The sequence below is a fragment of the Nannospalax galili genome, unplaced genomic scaffold, assembly GCF_000622305.1.
Source record: "Nannospalax galili isolate Female #2095 unplaced genomic scaffold, S.galili_v1.0 scaffold162, whole genome shotgun sequence".
Lineage (NCBI taxonomy): Eukaryota > Metazoa > Chordata > Mammalia > Rodentia > Spalacidae > Nannospalax > Nannospalax galili.
In genome coordinates this window covers 451,734-470,550 of record NW_008350388.1, presented here as the reverse complement: position 1 = coordinate 470,550, position 18,817 = coordinate 451,734, and the positions used below count along the sequence as shown (strand labels likewise).

At 44.5% G+C, this 18,817-nt stretch overlaps 1 protein-coding gene across 1 annotated transcript in view; it reads left to right on the top strand.

The window, feature by feature from the left end:
* The window catches only part of Npc1 (NPC intracellular cholesterol transporter 1), a 51,491-nt gene that overhangs the window by 20,894 nt on the left and 11,780 nt on the right, over positions 1 to 18,817 (top strand). Inside the window, exons 5-16 of the mRNA XM_008847613.3 lie at positions 551 to 718; positions 1,416 to 1,665; positions 3,591 to 3,664; positions 4,093 to 4,463; positions 5,543 to 5,769; positions 9,191 to 9,291; positions 13,419 to 13,521; positions 15,630 to 15,819; positions 16,381 to 16,563; positions 17,264 to 17,378; positions 18,437 to 18,564; positions 18,647 to 18,787. Of these exons, the coding sequence (XP_008845835.1) occupies positions 551 to 718; positions 1,416 to 1,665; positions 3,591 to 3,664; positions 4,093 to 4,463; positions 5,543 to 5,769; positions 9,191 to 9,291; positions 13,419 to 13,521; positions 15,630 to 15,819; positions 16,381 to 16,563; positions 17,264 to 17,378; positions 18,437 to 18,564; positions 18,647 to 18,787 (2,051 nt within the window). The remainder of the gene's footprint in view (positions 1 to 550; positions 719 to 1,415; positions 1,666 to 3,590; positions 3,665 to 4,092; positions 4,464 to 5,542; positions 5,770 to 9,190; positions 9,292 to 13,418; positions 13,522 to 15,629; positions 15,820 to 16,380; positions 16,564 to 17,263; positions 17,379 to 18,436; positions 18,565 to 18,646; positions 18,788 to 18,817) is intronic.

Here is an 18,817-nt window from a genome sequence, read left to right as displayed (position 1 = left end):
CTTAATGCTTATAGTCCATTATGGAAGAAAGTCAAGGCCAGAGCTCAGGGCAGGAACCTGGAGGCAGGAACTGAAGCAGAGACCATGGAGGAACATTGCTTACTTGGCTTGCTCCCCTTGGCTTGATGGCACTGCCCATAGTGGGCTGGTCTGACTTACATCGCTTAGCAATTAAGAAAGTGCCTCACAGAGTGCCCATAGTTCAATATGATAGAGGAAATTCCTCAATTAAGGTTCCCTCTTCCCAGGTGACTCTGGTTTGTGTCAAGTTGACAAAAACAAACCAGCATAGTTTCCTTTTCATAGTTTTCATATTTAAGTTACTTGGAATCAAGCCTGGCATATTATTTGTGGTTTACAGCTGGGGGGTGGGCAGGGTCTCTTTTTCCTCCCTCCTTCTACCATTCCATGTTCTAGTCTGTTGGCTGCTGTGCTGTGGTTACAGGCATCACAGGCCCTGTGCTCCCATTCCAGAGGTCTTTGGTATGATCTTTACTGATGAATTACTACAAGTGTCATCTCCATCTTTCTCTTGGGATTCCTCTTCTAGCAATGTACAATGCCTGCCGTGATGTGGAGGCCCCCTCAAGTAATGACAAGGCCCTAGGACTCCTGTGTGGGAAGGATGCCGATGCCTGTAATGCCACCAACTGGATTGAGTACATGTTCAATAAGGACAATGGACAGGCACCGTTTACCATCACTCCCATTTTCTCAGGTAGGAATGACAGCACCCAAGTTTGCTGCAGTTACAATGTTATTTTAAAGCAAGGAAAGGAAATCAGTCTGCAATAGGAAGATAAACCAACTCAGAGATGTTAGTAGGACATTAATCCTGCCTGCCTGCCTGGTTAATTCAGGAGGGCTAGACAAGGAACTGAAGGAAGAAAAGAGAATTCAGTGATGTAATCGAAAAAATAAACTGGTTTTGGTTTTCTTTGTTTTCTGTTTTGCATGTTATGAAGGGTAACAAGTATCCCAGGGGCCTTTTCCAGAGCTCTACGATCGTATTAAAACCCAGCTGCTCAGAATGGAGGCCAGACTGAGAATTCAGCTGTGGTGCTGTGGAAGCTCAGTGGCCACACTCTATGCACAGGCTTGTTGAGATCACATGAAATTTTAAGGGATGGGGATGTAGCCCAGTTGGCAGGAACCTTCCATCCCCATCACTGCATCAAATCAGGTGTGGCAGTGCTCACCTGCACTCAGTAGGTGGAGGCAGAAGAATCGGAAGTTCAGAGTTTTACTCAGCTACATGGGAAATTTAAGGCCAGCCTGGACTACGTGCAACCTTGTTGCTGCTCCCTCCCCCTCAAAAAAAAAAAACAAAAAAAGAGACAAATAGATATAATTTAATACAAAAACTATAATGTGTTCAAACTGAAGTCTTCACTCAACACAATTTCTTTCTGTAGATCTTCCGATCCTTGGGATGGAACCCATGGAAAACACCACCAAAGGTTGCAACGAATCTGTAGATGAGGTCACAGGGCCCTGCAGCTGCCAGGACTGCGCCATTGTCTGTGGCCCTAAGCCCCAGCCTCCGCCCCCACCTGTCCCCTGGAGGATCTTGGGCTTGGATGCCATGTATGTCATCATGTGGATCACCTACATGGCGTTCTTGTTTGTGTTCTTTGGAGCACTTTTTGCAGTGTGGTGCTACAGGTGAGCAGATTTGTTTGTTTGTTTCTTCATTCAAGGCAATAAGAGCAAAATTACCCACATGGCACTTTTAGCTTAGACTTGGCAGACTGTGGTTAATCAGAACAGGAAGTAAGTACCTGCATGGACACTGATCCCTGGATTCTTATGTCTTTCAGCTAGAAAATAGGTTCTGTTTTGATATTTAGACGTTTGAAGTTAGTTTTATTGGTTTGTTTGAAATGACATTGGATTTAAAGCACCTTGCAGTAACCCATTCCTTAGGAAGTCATGGAGTCATATGAGCCAAATCTGATCAAATGTAGTTAAGTGCAGTACTATAATCTTATTCATATTTGCAACTTAATTTAAGACAATACATTTTTGTGTGTTCACGTGTGTACTCGTGTGCATGTATGGACAGAGGTCAGTCTTGGGTTCCTTGGGCACCTTACTCCATTTCTGGAGACAAGGTCTCCCATTGGTGTGGAACTCACCAATTGGCTAGCCTGGCTGGCCAGCAGGCTCCAGGGATCCACCTACCTCTGCCTCCCAGTGTTGGGATTACAGTGTGTGCCACCTGCCTGAGCTCCTTAATGTGGATTCTGGGGATCTAAGTCAGGTCCTCATGATTGCATGGCAAGTACTTTACTGACTAAGCCATATTCCCAACTCAAAAGACAATACATTTTTTGCTAACTTTGTTGTGAAATAATTTTAGACTCATCAAAAGGTTGAATAGTCAAGTATATTTATTATATATATAATTTTTTTCTCAGCTTCCCCTGATGCTACAGCTTAAAAAATTCATAGGTGATGTTCAAAATCTGTAAAAAGCATTGTCATAGTGTTATTAGCTAAACCACAGACTTTATTCAGAACTCATCAGTTTAAGTGAGATCATGCCCATTGTTCGTTTCATACATCTCTTTTTGTGTTCTGTTAGTCTCTTCCACTCTGTGTTGCACGCCTCTCATGTCTTGACACTCTTGATAAGTATTGGCTGGTTATGATGAATCATGTCCTTTGGTTGGCTTCATGCGGTGCTGCCTTAGGATTACATTGAGGTTGTGTGTTGATAAGAGCATCACAGATGTGGTCTTGTGTCTTAGTGCATCACATCAGGGGCCATGGTGTTAATGCATTTCTTTGCCCCCAGTGATGTTAACTTGGATCACATGGTTAAGGTGAGGCTGTTGGGTCTCCTCACTATGGAACAGTAATTTTTCCCTTTGTAATTGAAAGTTGCTTGAGAGGAGGAGATGCTTAAAACTGTTCTCACACTGTTTCTTCTCAAGCCAGCCCATGCAGTCAGTCCACTGATTGGTGGGTCTGTCTGTAGCCATTGAATCTGTGGGGTTTGCCTCATGGTGATTACAGGTTACTCTCTCCCTCATTTACCAGTTGTTCCTTTCCATCACTTACGTATTATTCGCTCAGCTGCTTACATTATAGGTTATTCTTCTGTGGAGTAGCCAGGGTATATTTTTGTTCAGATCTTCCCGGTCTGAACATGGGAAGTTCCTTCTCACAGGCTCCTGTGTTCTTTTGACATGTCCCACCTCTGGGTTCAGATGGTATTTTCCTGTCCTGGGCCTGGAATCATCCTCCTTAGGAGTCTGGGTTCCTTTCATTGGAGGAATGGTATTTAGAAGCCATGATCTGGGCACTTGGTATGTTCATTGCTACTGGGGAGGGTAGTATGCTTTTAAAGGACCTAAAAGTTACAAATGAGGGTTACAGTACAAAATTATCCTTTAATAATTTGTCTTTTTAAGACCCTCTTAAATTTTCTTCTGAGACTGGTGAGCACAGGGGGAAAGGTTGATAACTGGCGAGCAAGAAGACAGAATGAGGAAGTGAGCTCTCAGTGTGGTTTAGGGATGTCAGAATAAGACATCATCCTGATGAAGTTCATTAACAACGCTCTTTCGGCTTCTGTTTTCCAGAAAGCGGTATTTTGTGTCTGAGTACACTCCCATTGACAGCAATACAGCCTTTTCTGTGAATGCCAGGGACAGAGGTAGGCACCTTTGAACAGAAGGTCAAGGATTTGGATTATGTTGACCTGCCTTGCTTTCTTTCTGCTGGGGACACAGCCATGGTCAAGGCAGTTGTAGCCCTTGGCTTTTGGCACTGACCAGGCATCAGTGTGGCACATTAAAATCTAGTACTTAATAATAGCCATTAAATAATTATGGGCTGAGGGAAGAGCCATAAAGGCCCTGAGGGCAGAGTTGAGTGGAAACATGTCACCAGAGCACCCATCCCAGGCAGCCATGAAAAGTAGCCTTGCCTAGCAGATAGAGAAAGCCAGGGGGTCAGCTGAGCTTGGGGTGGGGTGGAATTTGACTTTCTGGTTCCCACAGCAGCGGTCAGCTTTTCCTGGTCCCACTGTAAGGAATGGCTGGGCTCCTAACTGCCATTCTTCTTTCCTCTCTGCTCTTCCAGGGGAGGCCTCGTGCTGTGACCCACTTGGTGCAGCATTCGACAGCTGCTTGAGGCGCATGTTCACAAAGTGGGGGTCTTTCTGTGTCCGAAACCCTGTCTGTGTCATTTTCTTCTCACTGGTCTTCATTGCTGTGAGTTCTTCGGGCCTGGCGTTTGTCCAACTTACCACCAATCCTGTGGACCTCTGGTCAGCCCCTAACAGTCAAGCCCGCCTGGAGAAGAAATACTTTGATACCCGCTTCGGACCTTTCTTTCGCACAGAGCAGCTCATCATCCAGGCCCCCAACACCAGTGTCCACATCTATGAGCCGTACCCCACAGGCACCAATGTGCCTTTCGGACCACCCCTTAACAAAGACATTTTACACCAGGTAGCCTGCTGCTTGCAAATGTCCGTCTACCAGGGGACCTAGTGCTGCATTTAGTTTCATTTTGTTGCTGTGATAAGACACCCGACCCAAAGCAAACAGTTTATTTGGCCATCACTGAGGGAGGTCAAGGCAGGCACTTGAAAGCAGGTCTACATGCTATTCCACACAGCATTATCTCCAACCAGGGAACTCACTGCACAGCCAGAGAAGTATAAAGAACCATGGAGGATGCTGCTTGCTGTCTGGCAGGCAGGCTTATTACATGGGACTGGATTTCTTACACAGTTCAGGACCGCCTGCCTAGGGAATGGTGCTGCCGCAGGCTGAGCACGCCAACATCAATTAACAATCAAGACAATACCCCACCGATGTGCCCACAGGCCAGTCCGATCCAGGCAGTTTCTCAATTGAGATTTTCTTCCCATATATTTCTAGGATGTGTAAGTTGACGGTTAAAGCTAACTAAGACATTACTTATGTTTCTGTGTTGACCAGTTCTGACCAGTGTACTGGTGTTTCTTGAAAATCTTTTAAGCATAGAAGCAAAGGTGTTTTTAACTGACTTTTCAAGGCATTGAACTTAATGAAAAATTTACTATTGCCCACTTTTGATCTTTTTTATTTTTTTCATTTTTGCTAGATTTTGCTTGTTAAAGATTTTTCTTGTCTTTTAAAATATTTTTAATGAGTTTTGTGCATTTTATACAGTAGTTCTTAATCAAAATTAGACACTGCTCCCCGATCCATGCCCCCCCACTTGTCCTCATGCATTCTGTCATATGTTTAAGTCCTATCCAGACAAGCATTGGTTTTTTTATTTGTTTTGCGGGGGCGGGTTGGTCTTTTTTAGACAGGGTCTCCCTGTAGCCCCAGCTGTCCTGGAACTCACTATGTAGACCAGGCTGGCCTTGAACTCACAGAGATCTGCCTCCCTCTGCCCCCGAATGCTGGGATTAAAGGCATGCACCACCACGCCCGGCTCCAGGCAAGCATTTATATCCAGATGTCTTTGGTGAAAGTTCATCTACTGGAATCTAGTCAGCCTATCTAGAGATCTTACTTTCCAAAATTTCTTTCAGGTTCTTGACTTACAAATAGCCATTGAAGGCATTACTGCATCTTATAACAATGAGACGGTGACACTTCAAGACATCTGTGTGGCCCCTCTCTCTCCATCCAACAAGAACTGCACCATTTTGAGTGTGTTAAATTACTTCCAGAACAGCCATTCCGTGCTGGACCACAAAATAGGCGATGACTTCTTTGTGTATGCCGATTACCACACGCACTTCCTCTACTGCATACGGTAAGTGGCAGCCATCATTTGTGTATCCCATGAGTGTTTGAAAACTTGAAATTGGTTTCTGCATTCATTGTAATAGAGACCCAGCAGATGGAGCAAGACGTCCCCTGTGAAGCTCATAAATACATTTGTATGTTGTTTCACATGATATTCCTGAGAAATTCGTTATTTCATTTAGTACAAACATCATAATGTGTATTTATACAAGCTAAGACTACTATGATGTCACTAAGCAGTGTTATCTCATGGGACCTTTATTGTATATGTGGTCTGATACTGACAGAAACTGTTATGTGGCACATGACTGTATGTCATGACAGGTAGAGATGAGAGCTATGAGGAGGGAGCAGAGCTGAGCAGAAAGTTGGATGTGGTGGTTTAGAGCAGACCTGCACAAAGGAAAGGAGGACGCCTGTGCACATCACAGGAAACTTCTAAGCAGAGTGGGCAGAAAATGCAAAGGCCCTGGGGTAGGAGTTTCTTGGTATGTAATCTGGGGGCAGCAGGTACCTCCCAACCTTTACATGCCTACATCAGTACCATACAGGTTCATGTATACACTTCCTCCTAAGATTGAGAGTTAGGACCTTTTAGTGCTTGTCTTGTTCCTCAGGTAAAACCTTCTGTCATTGTACTTAATTATTTCAAACACATGCAAACTCCCTTCAAGGGGTGAAGGAGGGCTGGTGTGCAGTTTAGATTGAAGGGCTCGGAAACTGCTTCCCTTTTTGAGGTTACTCATCGGCAGGTCAGGGATCAATAACTGGGATCAATCACCCAACTTGAGTGACCTGTGAGAGGAGCCTCTGACTTGTTAGAAACAATAGCCTAACTCCAGGTGGGCCTGCCATCCCTGAATGCTCTTGACCTCGTCTGGGGACACGTATTCATCTTTGAACAATTGCAGTGACTCTTTTCACCATGGAAACAGAAATGACTGTCTCCACTGAATACACTGCTCAACTAACCACATCTCCAGAGCAGGGAGAACTCTGGTAACCTTGAATTGTGTTTGTGATTGGTGTGTGACTGTTCAGACTGGAGGGCTGTGTCCACTCCATTTCAGTGACACTGCTACTAAAAACGCAAGCTGTAGTGTGAGACATAAATGTGTGTGCACTCATGTGACTCTTCAGCCAGCATTCTTAGCACAGATGGTATAAGGGTACCGTGGGTGACTGGAAAACATTTAATATTGTGCAACTTCTATATTTGGAGGAAGAACTATTTTTCTGTTTTTCAAACAAAAAAATCAACAAAAATTTGGGAGAGGGATGCACATGTCTCGTGTTTTATCAGAAGACAGCTCTCCTGCAGGCCTCCCATGCCGGGTTTGTAGTCACACTGAGTAGCCTAGGCTGGTCCACAGCTTTTACACCCTCCTCCAGCTCCAGCTTTTTCTGGAATTTTACACCCACAGGTCCCATAGATCTCACGGGCCCCAGAACTTGGCCTTCCCAGAACCGAGCACTGGCTTGCTGCTTTCCCACGTCATTTAACGGCACTGACATCTAACACTCAGAGTGATAGTTGTAGATTTTATTGTGCAACTTCTGTATTTGGAGGAAGAACTATTTTTCTGTTTTTCAAACAAAAAAATCAACAAAAATTTGGGAGAGGGATGCACATGTCTCGTGTTTTATCAGAAGACAGCTCTCCTGCAGGCCTCCCATGCCGGGTTTGTAGTCACACTGAGTAGCCTAGGCTGGTCCACAGCTTTTACACCCTCCTCCAGCTCCAGCTTTTTCTGGAATTTTACACCCACAGGTCCCATAGGTCTCACGGGCCCCAGAACTTGGCCTTCCCAGAACCGAGCACTGGCTTGCTGCTTTCCCACGTCATTTTAACGGCACTGACATCTAACACTCAGAGTGATAGTTGTAGATTTTAACCTTTGTGTGTCCTGTCCTGTCTACTAACATTCAGCTGGAGTCAAAGGACTCGGCTCCATATAGGGTACCCTGCCTCCAGGGCCCAGGCCATTCCTGGCAGCTCTGAGGACAGTACTGTGTGAGAACTTCCCCAAGTGCCCAGCCAAGTTCTGGCTGGTGACTGGCCTGAAATGCTGGTTCCTTCTCCACAGGGTGTCTGTCTGCCTGCCCTCTCTTGCACAGACCTCCTGACTGGTCTTTCTGCTTCCTGTTTCTGGCCTGCTTCCAGACCTACTGCTTTGCACACAGTTCATGCCATCCATTTCCTAGAATGCTGACTGTCCACAGAACCTGGATAAAAATCTCAGCAGCTTAGCAGAGCACTGAACCCTCACATCTGTCATTACCCATTTCTCACCTGCCTCAATTCCCCGAGGGGCCCCACTTTGTGGGCACCCCATGCGCCAAGACGGAGCCTGTCATTCCTGAGCCACTGTCCTCTTGCTCTTTCCTCATCATGTGTCTGTTCTCTCCCCAAATGAGCATAATTTTTTCCACTCATGATTCCTTTCACCCAGGAAATTTTTACATAATCCCAATTATGTAGGCACAAATCAGACATTTACTGATGATAAATCATAATGAGATTTACTTTGAAATAATTCTTTGGTGTGCATACAATTTTATCATTAACAATCAAAGCAGACTTACATACTAATGGTGGTAGGAAACAGAATTGACGGTAGGAAAATATTAAAGGTTTTCCATAGGGAAACCATTATGTTTGTAGAAGAGCAGAAAAGTGTGTGTGTGCAGTAAAACACTGCAATCTGTTACCTTGAGTCATGAACCTGAGCTGAGATGTTTCAGGCAGTGTTTGTTGATGATGTGTGGTGTGACAGCATGCTCAGTACAAAGTATATGTGTGTTCAGAGCTAAGGCTGCAGCAAGGTCTTGTAGTACAACATGGAGAACACTACCAGAAACACCTTGGAGTCATTGTGTGGTTTTTAATAATTTTGGTTGTTGCTCATTCAGAAACCTTTTGACTGTTGACAGGTTTTTGTTTTATTTTTAATCAGTGTCCACATTCAGTAACATGACCCCATATGTAGTTGCAACCTATAGTTTAAGGGATGGCTATACACCGGGCGTGGTGGTGCACGCCTTTAATCCCAGCACTCGGGAGGCAGAGGCAGGCGGATCTCTGTGAGTTCAAGGCCAGCCTGGTCTACATAGTGAGTTCTAGGCCAGCTGGGGCTACTGGGAGACCCTGTCTCAAAAAAAGGCGGGGGATGGTTATACACAACCTCCTCCACCTGGTGGCAGTTTGCCCTGTACCTCTTATCCCCCCAGTGTGTGTCGCTGATCTCATTGAGTCTATAACTGCTGGCTTGTGCCACTGCCACTGATTTCCTCGAGGTAAATACAGATGCATTTAATTAAGGGACTGCATGTGCTTAGAATACAGGCATGCTGTCATCTAAATGTTTAGGTCGATGCAATGTCCTGAAGCCTGTTCTAATTGAAGGTGATTTCTGAATTTTTGGCAGGGCTCCTGCCTCTCTGAATGATACAAGTATGCTCCATGATCCTTGTCTGGGTACGTTTGGAGGACCGGTGTTCCCTTGGCTTGTGCTGGGTGGCTATGATGGTAAGTAGGACAGACTGCTCCTGGTCTGTCCTGGCTCTGTCATTAGAGATCAAGGGTGATTACACCTTACACCACGTTCATAAAGTGGGCAGTCTTCTTAATTATAGCTCTTAGATACCTATCTCTTGGACCCCCAAAGTACCTTCTTTAGAGCTTTGGATTCCAGTTTTACTCTGGATTTAAAAGAAATGAGCCAGGTTTGATGGTACACACCTAAAATCTCAGTGTTCAGGAGGTAGAGGCAGGAGGATCATGAGTTTGGGGCTCGTTTGGACTGCACTGTATGATCCTCTCTCAAAAAAAAAAACAGCAAGCAAACAAAAAGAGGTGCTTTGTATTGAACTTTTAGATCACACATGCCTTTGGGAAGCTGTCACAGGCTTAGAGCATTTCCCTAGAATAATATAGTTGTGCACATCCATGCATATTGTTGCTTGGCAGTGAGGTCAGGGACCATGGACGCTCACCCGCAGAACCTTCCTAGGGAGGCCATGGATTCAGGTGCAAACCTGTATTAGGGAAGAGAGAATGAGATGGGAAGAAAAATCCAAAACTGATGGATTGTTTTCTTTGACACCAGTCTGGATAGTGTAGACAGCCGGAGCAGGAAGAGCAGCTGTCTGCTATTTGCTCGTAGAGAGCACTTCCAGACAGATTGTGTTAGGTAAAATGAGGTGATGATTCACAACACTTTCGGCAACTGAAGCCTGATAACTGGCCCAGCAGGTTTCCCCAGCCAGTGAAGACGCCAGATGAGAACCCTGAGGCAGGGCAGAAGTCATCATCTGTGCCTTGTGTAATAAAAGGTGGGAAAGGATGATGTCAGGAAATGGCCTGGCCACGGGAAAAGTTAGGTTTGGCCTCTTCCTTATTCCTTCCATCTAAGTAAACTCCAGATAGATCAAAGGCAGATGTGGAAGACATGGAGCTGCTAAGGAACTGGAAGAAAATACAGGAGGGATTTAAAAAGGTATTTTTTAAATGGAAAAGACATTTCTAAGCAACACAGAAAATGCAAAAGACGTGTTGAAAAAAGTATATGATTGATATTTTAAAAAAACAAGGAAGCAACTCATTATCAAGTCCCTGTTGATAACAGGGAGCTATTGCTTTTTTAAATTATTTTTTGGTTTGTTTTTATTTTATGTGTATGAATGTTTTGCCTGCATGTATGTAAGTGTACCATGTGCATGCAGTGCCTGTGGAGGCTAGAAAAGGGCATCAGATCCCCTGGAACTGGAGCTATGGACAGTAGTTAGTCACCACGTGGGTGCTGGGAGCCAAATCCGTGTCCTCTGCAGGAGCTGGAGCACTCTCAACTGCTGAGCCATCTCTCCGGCCCCCGCTGTTCCTTACTTATTAAAATTTGCCTGCTTGGGCTTCAAAAAAATTAATTAAAAATTAAAAAGGAGTTGGGTGTGGTGGCACACGCCTTTAATCCCAGCACTTCGGAGGCAGAGGCAGGTGGATCTCTGTGAGTTCAAGGCCAGACTGGTCTACATAGTGAGTTCCAGGACAGCTGGGGCTACAGGGAGACCCTGTCTCAAAAAGACCAAAAAAAAAAAAAAAAATTAAAAAGGCACAAAATTAGAGGGGGAAAAAAGTATTACCCATTGTAGGCACCATTTCCTTGTTAATAAAGATCTGGCGGGAGGGTGTCAAGTAAAAGTAGTTAAAAGAAGCAATATAGATGATTTTTCCCTTTTGTTTGTGTTTGTGGAGTGTATGTGCATGTTGGAGAAGGCAGTGCTTGGCTTCTTTGTATGCACAGAGTCCTGGTGACCTGCTACATCACTCTGCCTTCTCACTGAACCTGGAGCTAGGCTGGTAGCCAGCAAGCCCCAGCAATCCTCCTGTCTCTGCCTTGCATAGTTCTGGGATAATAGGTGTGGGGGCATTCCCATCTTCTTAAGTGGGTGCTGAGATCCGAACTCAGGTCCTAGTGCTTTCACCCACTAAGCCATCTCTTCAGCCCCATAAATGACAACTATATGGAGGGAATGCTTATGTTCACTCCTATTTGTGAAGTATATCTTACTTCAGTCTTCAGCTTTTGCCAGACTATGAAAACCCTGTGTTGGTGAAATCATGGGAAATTTGATTGATTACTGTACTACACACTCCAGAGATGAAAAGGTTTTTCTCCCTGATGTGTCCACAGTGCATAAAATAAAACCTGGTCCAAAGTAAGTCTCACTAAATATTTTGTTGAATAAAGGATAAAACTTGGGAAGGGGGTGCCGGGCGTGGTGGCACACACCTTTAATCCCAGCACTAGGGAGGCAGAGGCAGGCGGATCTCTGTGAGTTCAGCTGGTCTACATAGTGAGTTTCAGGCCAGCTGGGGCTACAGGGAGACCCTGTCTCAAAAACCAAAAAAAACCCTGGGAAGGAAGTTTGGGAGAATTTATGAAAAACTAGAAATGTTCATAGTTTTGACTTGGAGATTGACAGGCACAACTTTATATACTGAAAGATTTATAGATATCCTTTGTTGTAATTTTGTGTGTAATATCAAAAATTGAAAAGATACCTATCAGTTGGGACCTAGTTGAATTACAGAAAACATTACACTGCAGAAAAATAATAGGAAGACTATTTACATATTTATATACTAATATGGAGCAGTTTCTGGGATAGTCTTTTGTTTGCTTTGGGTTTTATTTTGGGTTTGGAGACAGGGTCTTGGTATGTAGCTCAGGCTGGCCTAGAACTTGACCAGGTAGCCCTAGCTACCTGCCACCTTGCTGTCCTTCCCCAGCTGCCCAAGTGCTGAGGTTACAGACATGTGACACCACTCTAGGCTCCAAGATGAAAAAATTTAAACTGTAGAGCAGTATGTTACTATTTGTGTAAGAAGAAAGGGGAAGGGCACACGTGTGTTGCCTGGTATGCCTTTGAAACCATTCACAACTGGCTGGTCACAGTATGGGGAGAATTAAGAATACAGTGCAAATTTGGAAATTGGGGAAACTTCACTGAACACCTGCCTCACTTAAAATTTTTACTGTGCACATACTGTGACATTAAGAATGGTTCTGCACAAGATCAGACCGGCCGACAGCCTGTGTGAGTTGGGGAGGAGTTCACCAGGCCCAGCCCTCCCTGAGGATTTAGACACTGTTATAAATCTCCCCCACTGTTGCTGGGGGCTGGGGGGTGCTGGGTAGCTTTAGTGTCAACTTGACACACCTGGGTTGAGGGCGCATCAATTGGGGAATCGCCTCCGTAAGACTGGCCTGTGGCCATGTCTGAGGGGCATCTTCTTGATGAGTGATATGGGCGAGCCCAGCCCACTGTGGGTGGACCTGTATTGCCTAAGAAAGCAGGCTGAGCAGGGCCCAAGGAGCAAGCCAGTAAGCAGCATTCCTCCATGGCCTGTGCTTTACCTCCTGCCTTTAGGTTCCTTCCCTGAGTTCCTACCTTGGACTCCCTGATAAACTGTGACCTCAGAGATGTACGATAAAATAAACCCTTTCCTCCCCAAGTTGATATTGGTTAGAGTATTTTGTCACAGCAATGGAGAAACAAACTAAAATGGGGGGGGGGGGGCGGCGGATATTTTCTTCAGTGGTATAGCCACTGGTGAGCTGCCCATGCACCTATAAATACACCTCTAAGCAACTCTAATAATGCTCATTAAAGTCAAGCGTGGTAGTGCATGCCTTTAGTCCCAGAACTGGGGAGGAAGAGGCAGGTGGATCTCTGTGAGTTCAAGGCTAGCTACATGTGCATAGTTGATTTCTAGGCCAATAGGGGCTAGAGGGAGACTGTCTCAAAAAAAAAAAAAGAAATTTGTGTCATTTTTTTAAATGTACATGTGTGAAAATGTCTTAGTAACACATGTATAAAAGACAAAAATAATAAAAGGAGAAATAAAGAAAAATAGAATGGCTTAATTTTTAAAAAAGGAAATGGTCACTCTTCCTGAATGACAGCTGCCAGAGAAGCCTTAGTGTTCCTTGAACCACACAGAGACCAGCTCTGTGGCTGCTGTTGAGTCACAGAACAGACCTGTAGCTCTAGAGTAAAACCAGAGTCAGCAATACGCTGCAGCTTGCCCTCCCGTGTACCGAACTGTCTGCATGCTTGTACTCAGCTGTTTGATGTCACATTTTTGCTTTCTAGATCAAAACTACAATAATGCCACTGCCCTTGTGATTACCTTCCCTGTCAATAATTACTATAACAACACAGAGAAGCTCCAGAGGGCCGAGGCCTGGGAAAAAGAGTGAGTCACTCGGGGGGTGGGGGTGGTAAACAAGCTGTCCTTGCTGCGTGGGGAGCTGGACAGCGACAGCCAACACTTCAGTCTGTAAACTGACCAGCAGCAGATCTAAGTCACAGAGCTTTTCACGTGGTAGCACCAATGCTGAGAAGAAACCTTTGAACAGATTTACTCAGAAACAAGTATTTTCAACAGGTGTTTGTGCATAATGCAAAAGTTTTCAGAAACAGCTTAATGGCTTTAGTATTTTCACATGTGGTCAGCCAGTCACCAGTCAATTTTAGAACATTTATCTTAGTATGAAATGCCATTCCCTTTAGCTGCTCTGCCCCCATCTCAGCCTCTCACAGCCCCAGGCAACCGTGAACCTGCTTTCTGTCCTCGTGGCTTCTTCTGTCCTGGATTTTTGTCTCAATAAGTTGTACATGTGGGCTTCCGTGTTAGACTTCTTCACGTATCTTGATGCTTTCAGGGCTTGTCCATATTATAACACATATCATACTTTATTCCTCTTTTCACCAGATACCCCACCAAATGCTGCACTGCCTTTTATTAGTACATTCATCCTCAGTGCAGATTTGGGTTGTTTCTGTCTCTTGGCTCTTATAAATAATGCTGCTGGGCTGAAGGGATAGCTTGGCCGTTAAAGGCTCAGGCAAACAACCAAAAATAATGCTGCTGTGCATGTTTGCGTGCAAATTGTATCTGGACATGTTTTCATTTCCTTTGGAGGTACACACGTGTGTGAGTAGAATTGCTGGGTCATGTAGTGACTCTGCCTATAATTGAAGAACTCCACTGTGTGGTCCCAGTTTCTCCGCACCTATGCCGCATTTATTGTCTGGCATTTTGATCCTAGTGTTCTGAAGTGTAAGGTGGTATCATGTCTAAGAAACCGTTACCTGATAACACTTGTATTTTCTTCTGAGAGTTTTATGGTTTCAAATCTTTTTTTTTTTTTTTTTTGGTCTTTGATGCATTTAAACCTTTATTTTTTCTTTTTAATCTTACATTACTAGGGGTTGAACACAGGTCCTTAAACACACTAGGCATGTAGTCTATCATGGAGTTATATCATACCTAGCCCTTGTTTTTGTTGTTGTTGTTGACAAGGTCTTGCTGTGAAGCTGAAGCTGGCCTTTAACAGTCCTGTGCTACCACTCCCAGCCCAATTAATTATTGTGTATGATATGAGGCAAGAGGCCAGCTTCATTCTTTCACACATAGCTATCCAGTGGTCCTAGATCATTTGTTAGAAAGACTTCTCTTTCCCTATTGAATGGTCTTATCAGAGATTAGTTAACCCCAGGCATGTAGTATGTTTGTGGACTCTCAATTCTGTGCCTTTGATATGTCCATTTTTGTGCCAGTACCATACTGTCTTGATAACTGTTTTTATATTAAGTTTGAAAATGGAAACTGTGAGTCCTAATTCATTCCCAAAAAAGTTGTTTTGGCCACACTGGGCCCTGCATACGAGCTTTAGAATCAGCTTATTGCTTTTTGTAAAGAAACAAGATAGGATCTGACAGATTGCCCTTCTGGCATCCTCAGGCATTGCACGACACAGGTGCACTTACATACGTGCAAGAAAACCACGCAGTACACATAAAGTAAAAATAAATAAATTAAAAAACTTTTTTAAAAAGAATTACACGTGCGCACACACACACACACACATTTCTCCCCCATGTAAGCCTAGAATGGTGGTACATGCCAGTAATCCCAGGACTTGGGGACTGGAGGCAGGAGGATCACTTTAGCTCGGAAGTTCTAGACCAGCCTGGATAATATATTAAGACGTGTTTCTAAAGTTGATAAAATATGAACTAATTTTAAACTTGTTCTAAACAGTAGAAAACTTGAGGGCTAGGGGCATAGACTGACTAGTGGTGGCATGCTTGTCTTGTCCACAAGACCTTGGTTTGATCTCCAGCCCCAGCAGAAAAAGTAGAGAGTTCAGCCTACCTGGAGCTTTGGCTGTGATCTCAGTCCACGCTCTGGGCTCCTTAGCAAAGTTAAAGCATGCTGGCCTTTGTGTTACACAAGTTGGGAAGAAGCCTCTTATTCATCTGTCATGTAGTTTTTATTTTATTTCTTTATTTCTTTAGGTTTATTAATTTTGTGAAAAACTACCAGAATCCAAACCTGACCATTTCTTTCACTGCTGAGCGAAGTATTGAAGATGAGCTGAACCGAGAAAGTAACAGCGACGTCTTCACCATCGGGATTAGCTATGCCGTCATGTTTGTGTATATTTCTCTGGCTTTGGGGCACATCCAAAGCTGTGGAAGATTTCTGGTGAGTGTGTGTGGGGGTGAGGGTTTCATGTGTATGAGTTAGGGAGGACAGTACACACAGAGACATTGTATTTTTTGCCTCTCTTTACTAATCTGCTATGTCCAAAGCTGCCTTAAATTACTGTCCTTTAAGGAACTTTCTCATTCTTTTTTAAAACTTTTATTTTTATTTTATATGTATGAGTATTTTGACTTTGTGTATGTTAAGTGCACCACATAATGCAGTGCTTGTGGAGGCCAGAAGAGGGCATCAGATCCCCTGGAGTTACAGATGGTGGTTAGCAGCCATGTGGGTGCTGGGAACTGAACCCTCATCTTCTGCAAGAGCAGCCAGATGGCTCAGCCACTGAGCCATCTCTCCAACCCCCAAAGTCTGTTTATTTTTGTCCATGCCACCACTTGCCACTGTGATTTCATGAAATGTATTGCTTGGGAAGACCTAGAAAGTTTTTTGTCTTCTCTCAAACTGTGAATTGTACTTTCAGCTTCATTTTAGATATACCCGTGTAACAGATAGGATAAAGAAAGCGCTCTGATCATCTGTGCCTTTGCCCCATGTCAGGTGGATTCTAAAATCTCCCTGGGCATTGCGGGGATCCTGATCGTGCTGAGCTCGGTGGCCTGCTCACTGGGCATCTTCAGCTACATGGGGATGCCTCTGACCCTCATTGTCATTGAAGTCATCCCGTTCTTGGTGCTGGCTGTTGGGGTGGACAACATCTTCATTCTGGTACAAACCTACCAGGTAAATATTCATCTTCTCCTGAAGCAGGGCCTCTCTCCAAGTTCAGGGGTTTGTAAACAGCTGCTCGGCTCTGCCTTGGAGAATGCAGATGGCTTTACATCCTTCCCCCGGTGGCTCCTTGCTATTGTTGCTTTGTTCTGGATGTTTTAGGACCAAGAATTTGAGCTGTCTCTTCAGTTGGTGGACTGATAGAAAGTGAGAATTTGGTATGAAATGATTCCTGTTTTCACATATGTGCAGGCAGACCTAACACACTTTGGGGAAATTACTTTGGGTATGTGATCAAAGTGATTCCTAGCACACCATAGACAAGTAATAGATTTGCTGTGTTCTAAGATGCTACTAAAAAGGCACAAGCTCAACACACAATCCGCTGTGTAGAAAATGCTGTGCCAATTAACCTGAAGTCCTTGCCTGGGTGGAGACTCAGTGACATGAGTGTCACTTAGTGGTCCACCCTCCTGCAACGTGGGCACCAGGCAGTCACCTGATACAGGGACTTAGTTGTCTTCATTTCCTAGCCTGGTTCCTTGCTCAGTGATCTGACTCAGTTACCCTGGGTTCTCAGACGTTCCTAGGCTTCGATGCTACTCCTGATCACTCACGTATCACTTCTCTTTATCCTGGAGTTAGGACAGCAAAAAGGTAGCACCGTTACTGAGAGATGTTAATATGGCCTGTTGATTTCTTTTTTTTAAAGAGAGATGAGCGTCTTCAGGAGGAGACCCTGGATCAGCAGCTGGGCAGGATCATCGGGGAGGTGGCTCCAACTATGTTCCTTTCGTCCTTTTCCGAGACTTCGGCCTTTTTCTTTGGTAATTTTCCTGTACATTGCCCCAGTCCTGTATTTTGCAAGTGTCATCTTTCCCATAAGTTTCAGGACATTATTGACATTGGGATAGGTGGTGACGCTGGGACTCAGGATGACAGAGACCTCAAGCTCTTCTGCCACCTCCCTCCTTTGTACCCGTGGCAAGTGTTAGTATTTGAAAATGGCCTCCTTGTGTCGCCACCAGATGACATGAGCTTGCAGGATGCTCTAGAGACCTTTGTTTTCAGACAGCCTCCTCCCCTGAACACAGCCTCCTGGGGGAAACAGGCTCATAAATGAGCAGAGCTTCTTGCATTGCCTCAATACAAAGAGCCAGAGTGAACTGAAACAAAAATCAGCACCTCAGGATTTGTAGACTGAACACTGGTGCTGCCTGCCCCACCCCTGGAAGGCAGAAAGAGAGAGAAAGCCACTGCATCCTCTGTAGAGACTGAAAGAGGCTGAATTAGAGCCTAGTTCAGAGATGACAGAGTCTTTTTCTTGGGTAATTTTACTTTAAATTGACTATAGTTCCTACATGACCACCAACTCACCTTATATTGGGCCATTCAACACAGATACCATCACTGTGTTCTAAAGCAGCTTTTGAAGCCCATTGCCTTTATTATTCCTTCAATGGACAAGGGGGGGAAAGTTCATCTTTTTACTTCTCATAAGAAAACCAGCCCAAGTGTATAGCTGATAACAGCTGAGACTGTGCCTCAGTGACTTTGGTGAGATTGTGGGCAGGATGCTGTGGCATCCCGAGTATTGTACATGTGTCCTGTCTAAATTGGCAGGTGTGTTTTGTTTCTAGGATCATGTGGCCAGCATCACAAGGTTTGATTTTTTTTTTTTTTCCCAAACAGAACTGTGAATCTAGATTTTTGTGTAAACTCTGTCCCACTATTAAATACTGACAATTTGTTTAAAATACTTTTAACCCTAAAATGGATCACTATAATGTGAGTCAAACAGGAAACTTCATATCTGTGTGACAACATGAACCCGAGACCCACACATCCTCTGTAAATGGCGTAACAGTGCTTTTCTCTCCCATAGGGGCACTGTCTGTCATGCCAGCCGTCCATACCTTCTCTCTGTTTGCGGGCTTAGCAGTCCTCATTGACTTCCTCCTTCAAATCACCTGCTTTGTGAGCCTCTTGGGGTTAGATATTAAGAGGCAAGAGGTAAAGCTGAGAATCTTTAAGTCTAGATTCCAGATGAAACCAGAGGGTGTTCTGTGACATCTCTTCCTCTCTGTCCCCTCAGAAAAATCGCCTGGACATCCTGTGCTGCGTCAGAAGTGCCAATGATGGAAGAGGCGTCCAGGCCTCTGAAAGCTACCTGTTCTCCTTCTTCAAAAACTTCTACGCTCCTCTCCTGATGAAGGACTGGCTGCGACCGATTGTGGTATGAACTTTAATGTGGTTTGTCTCTTTC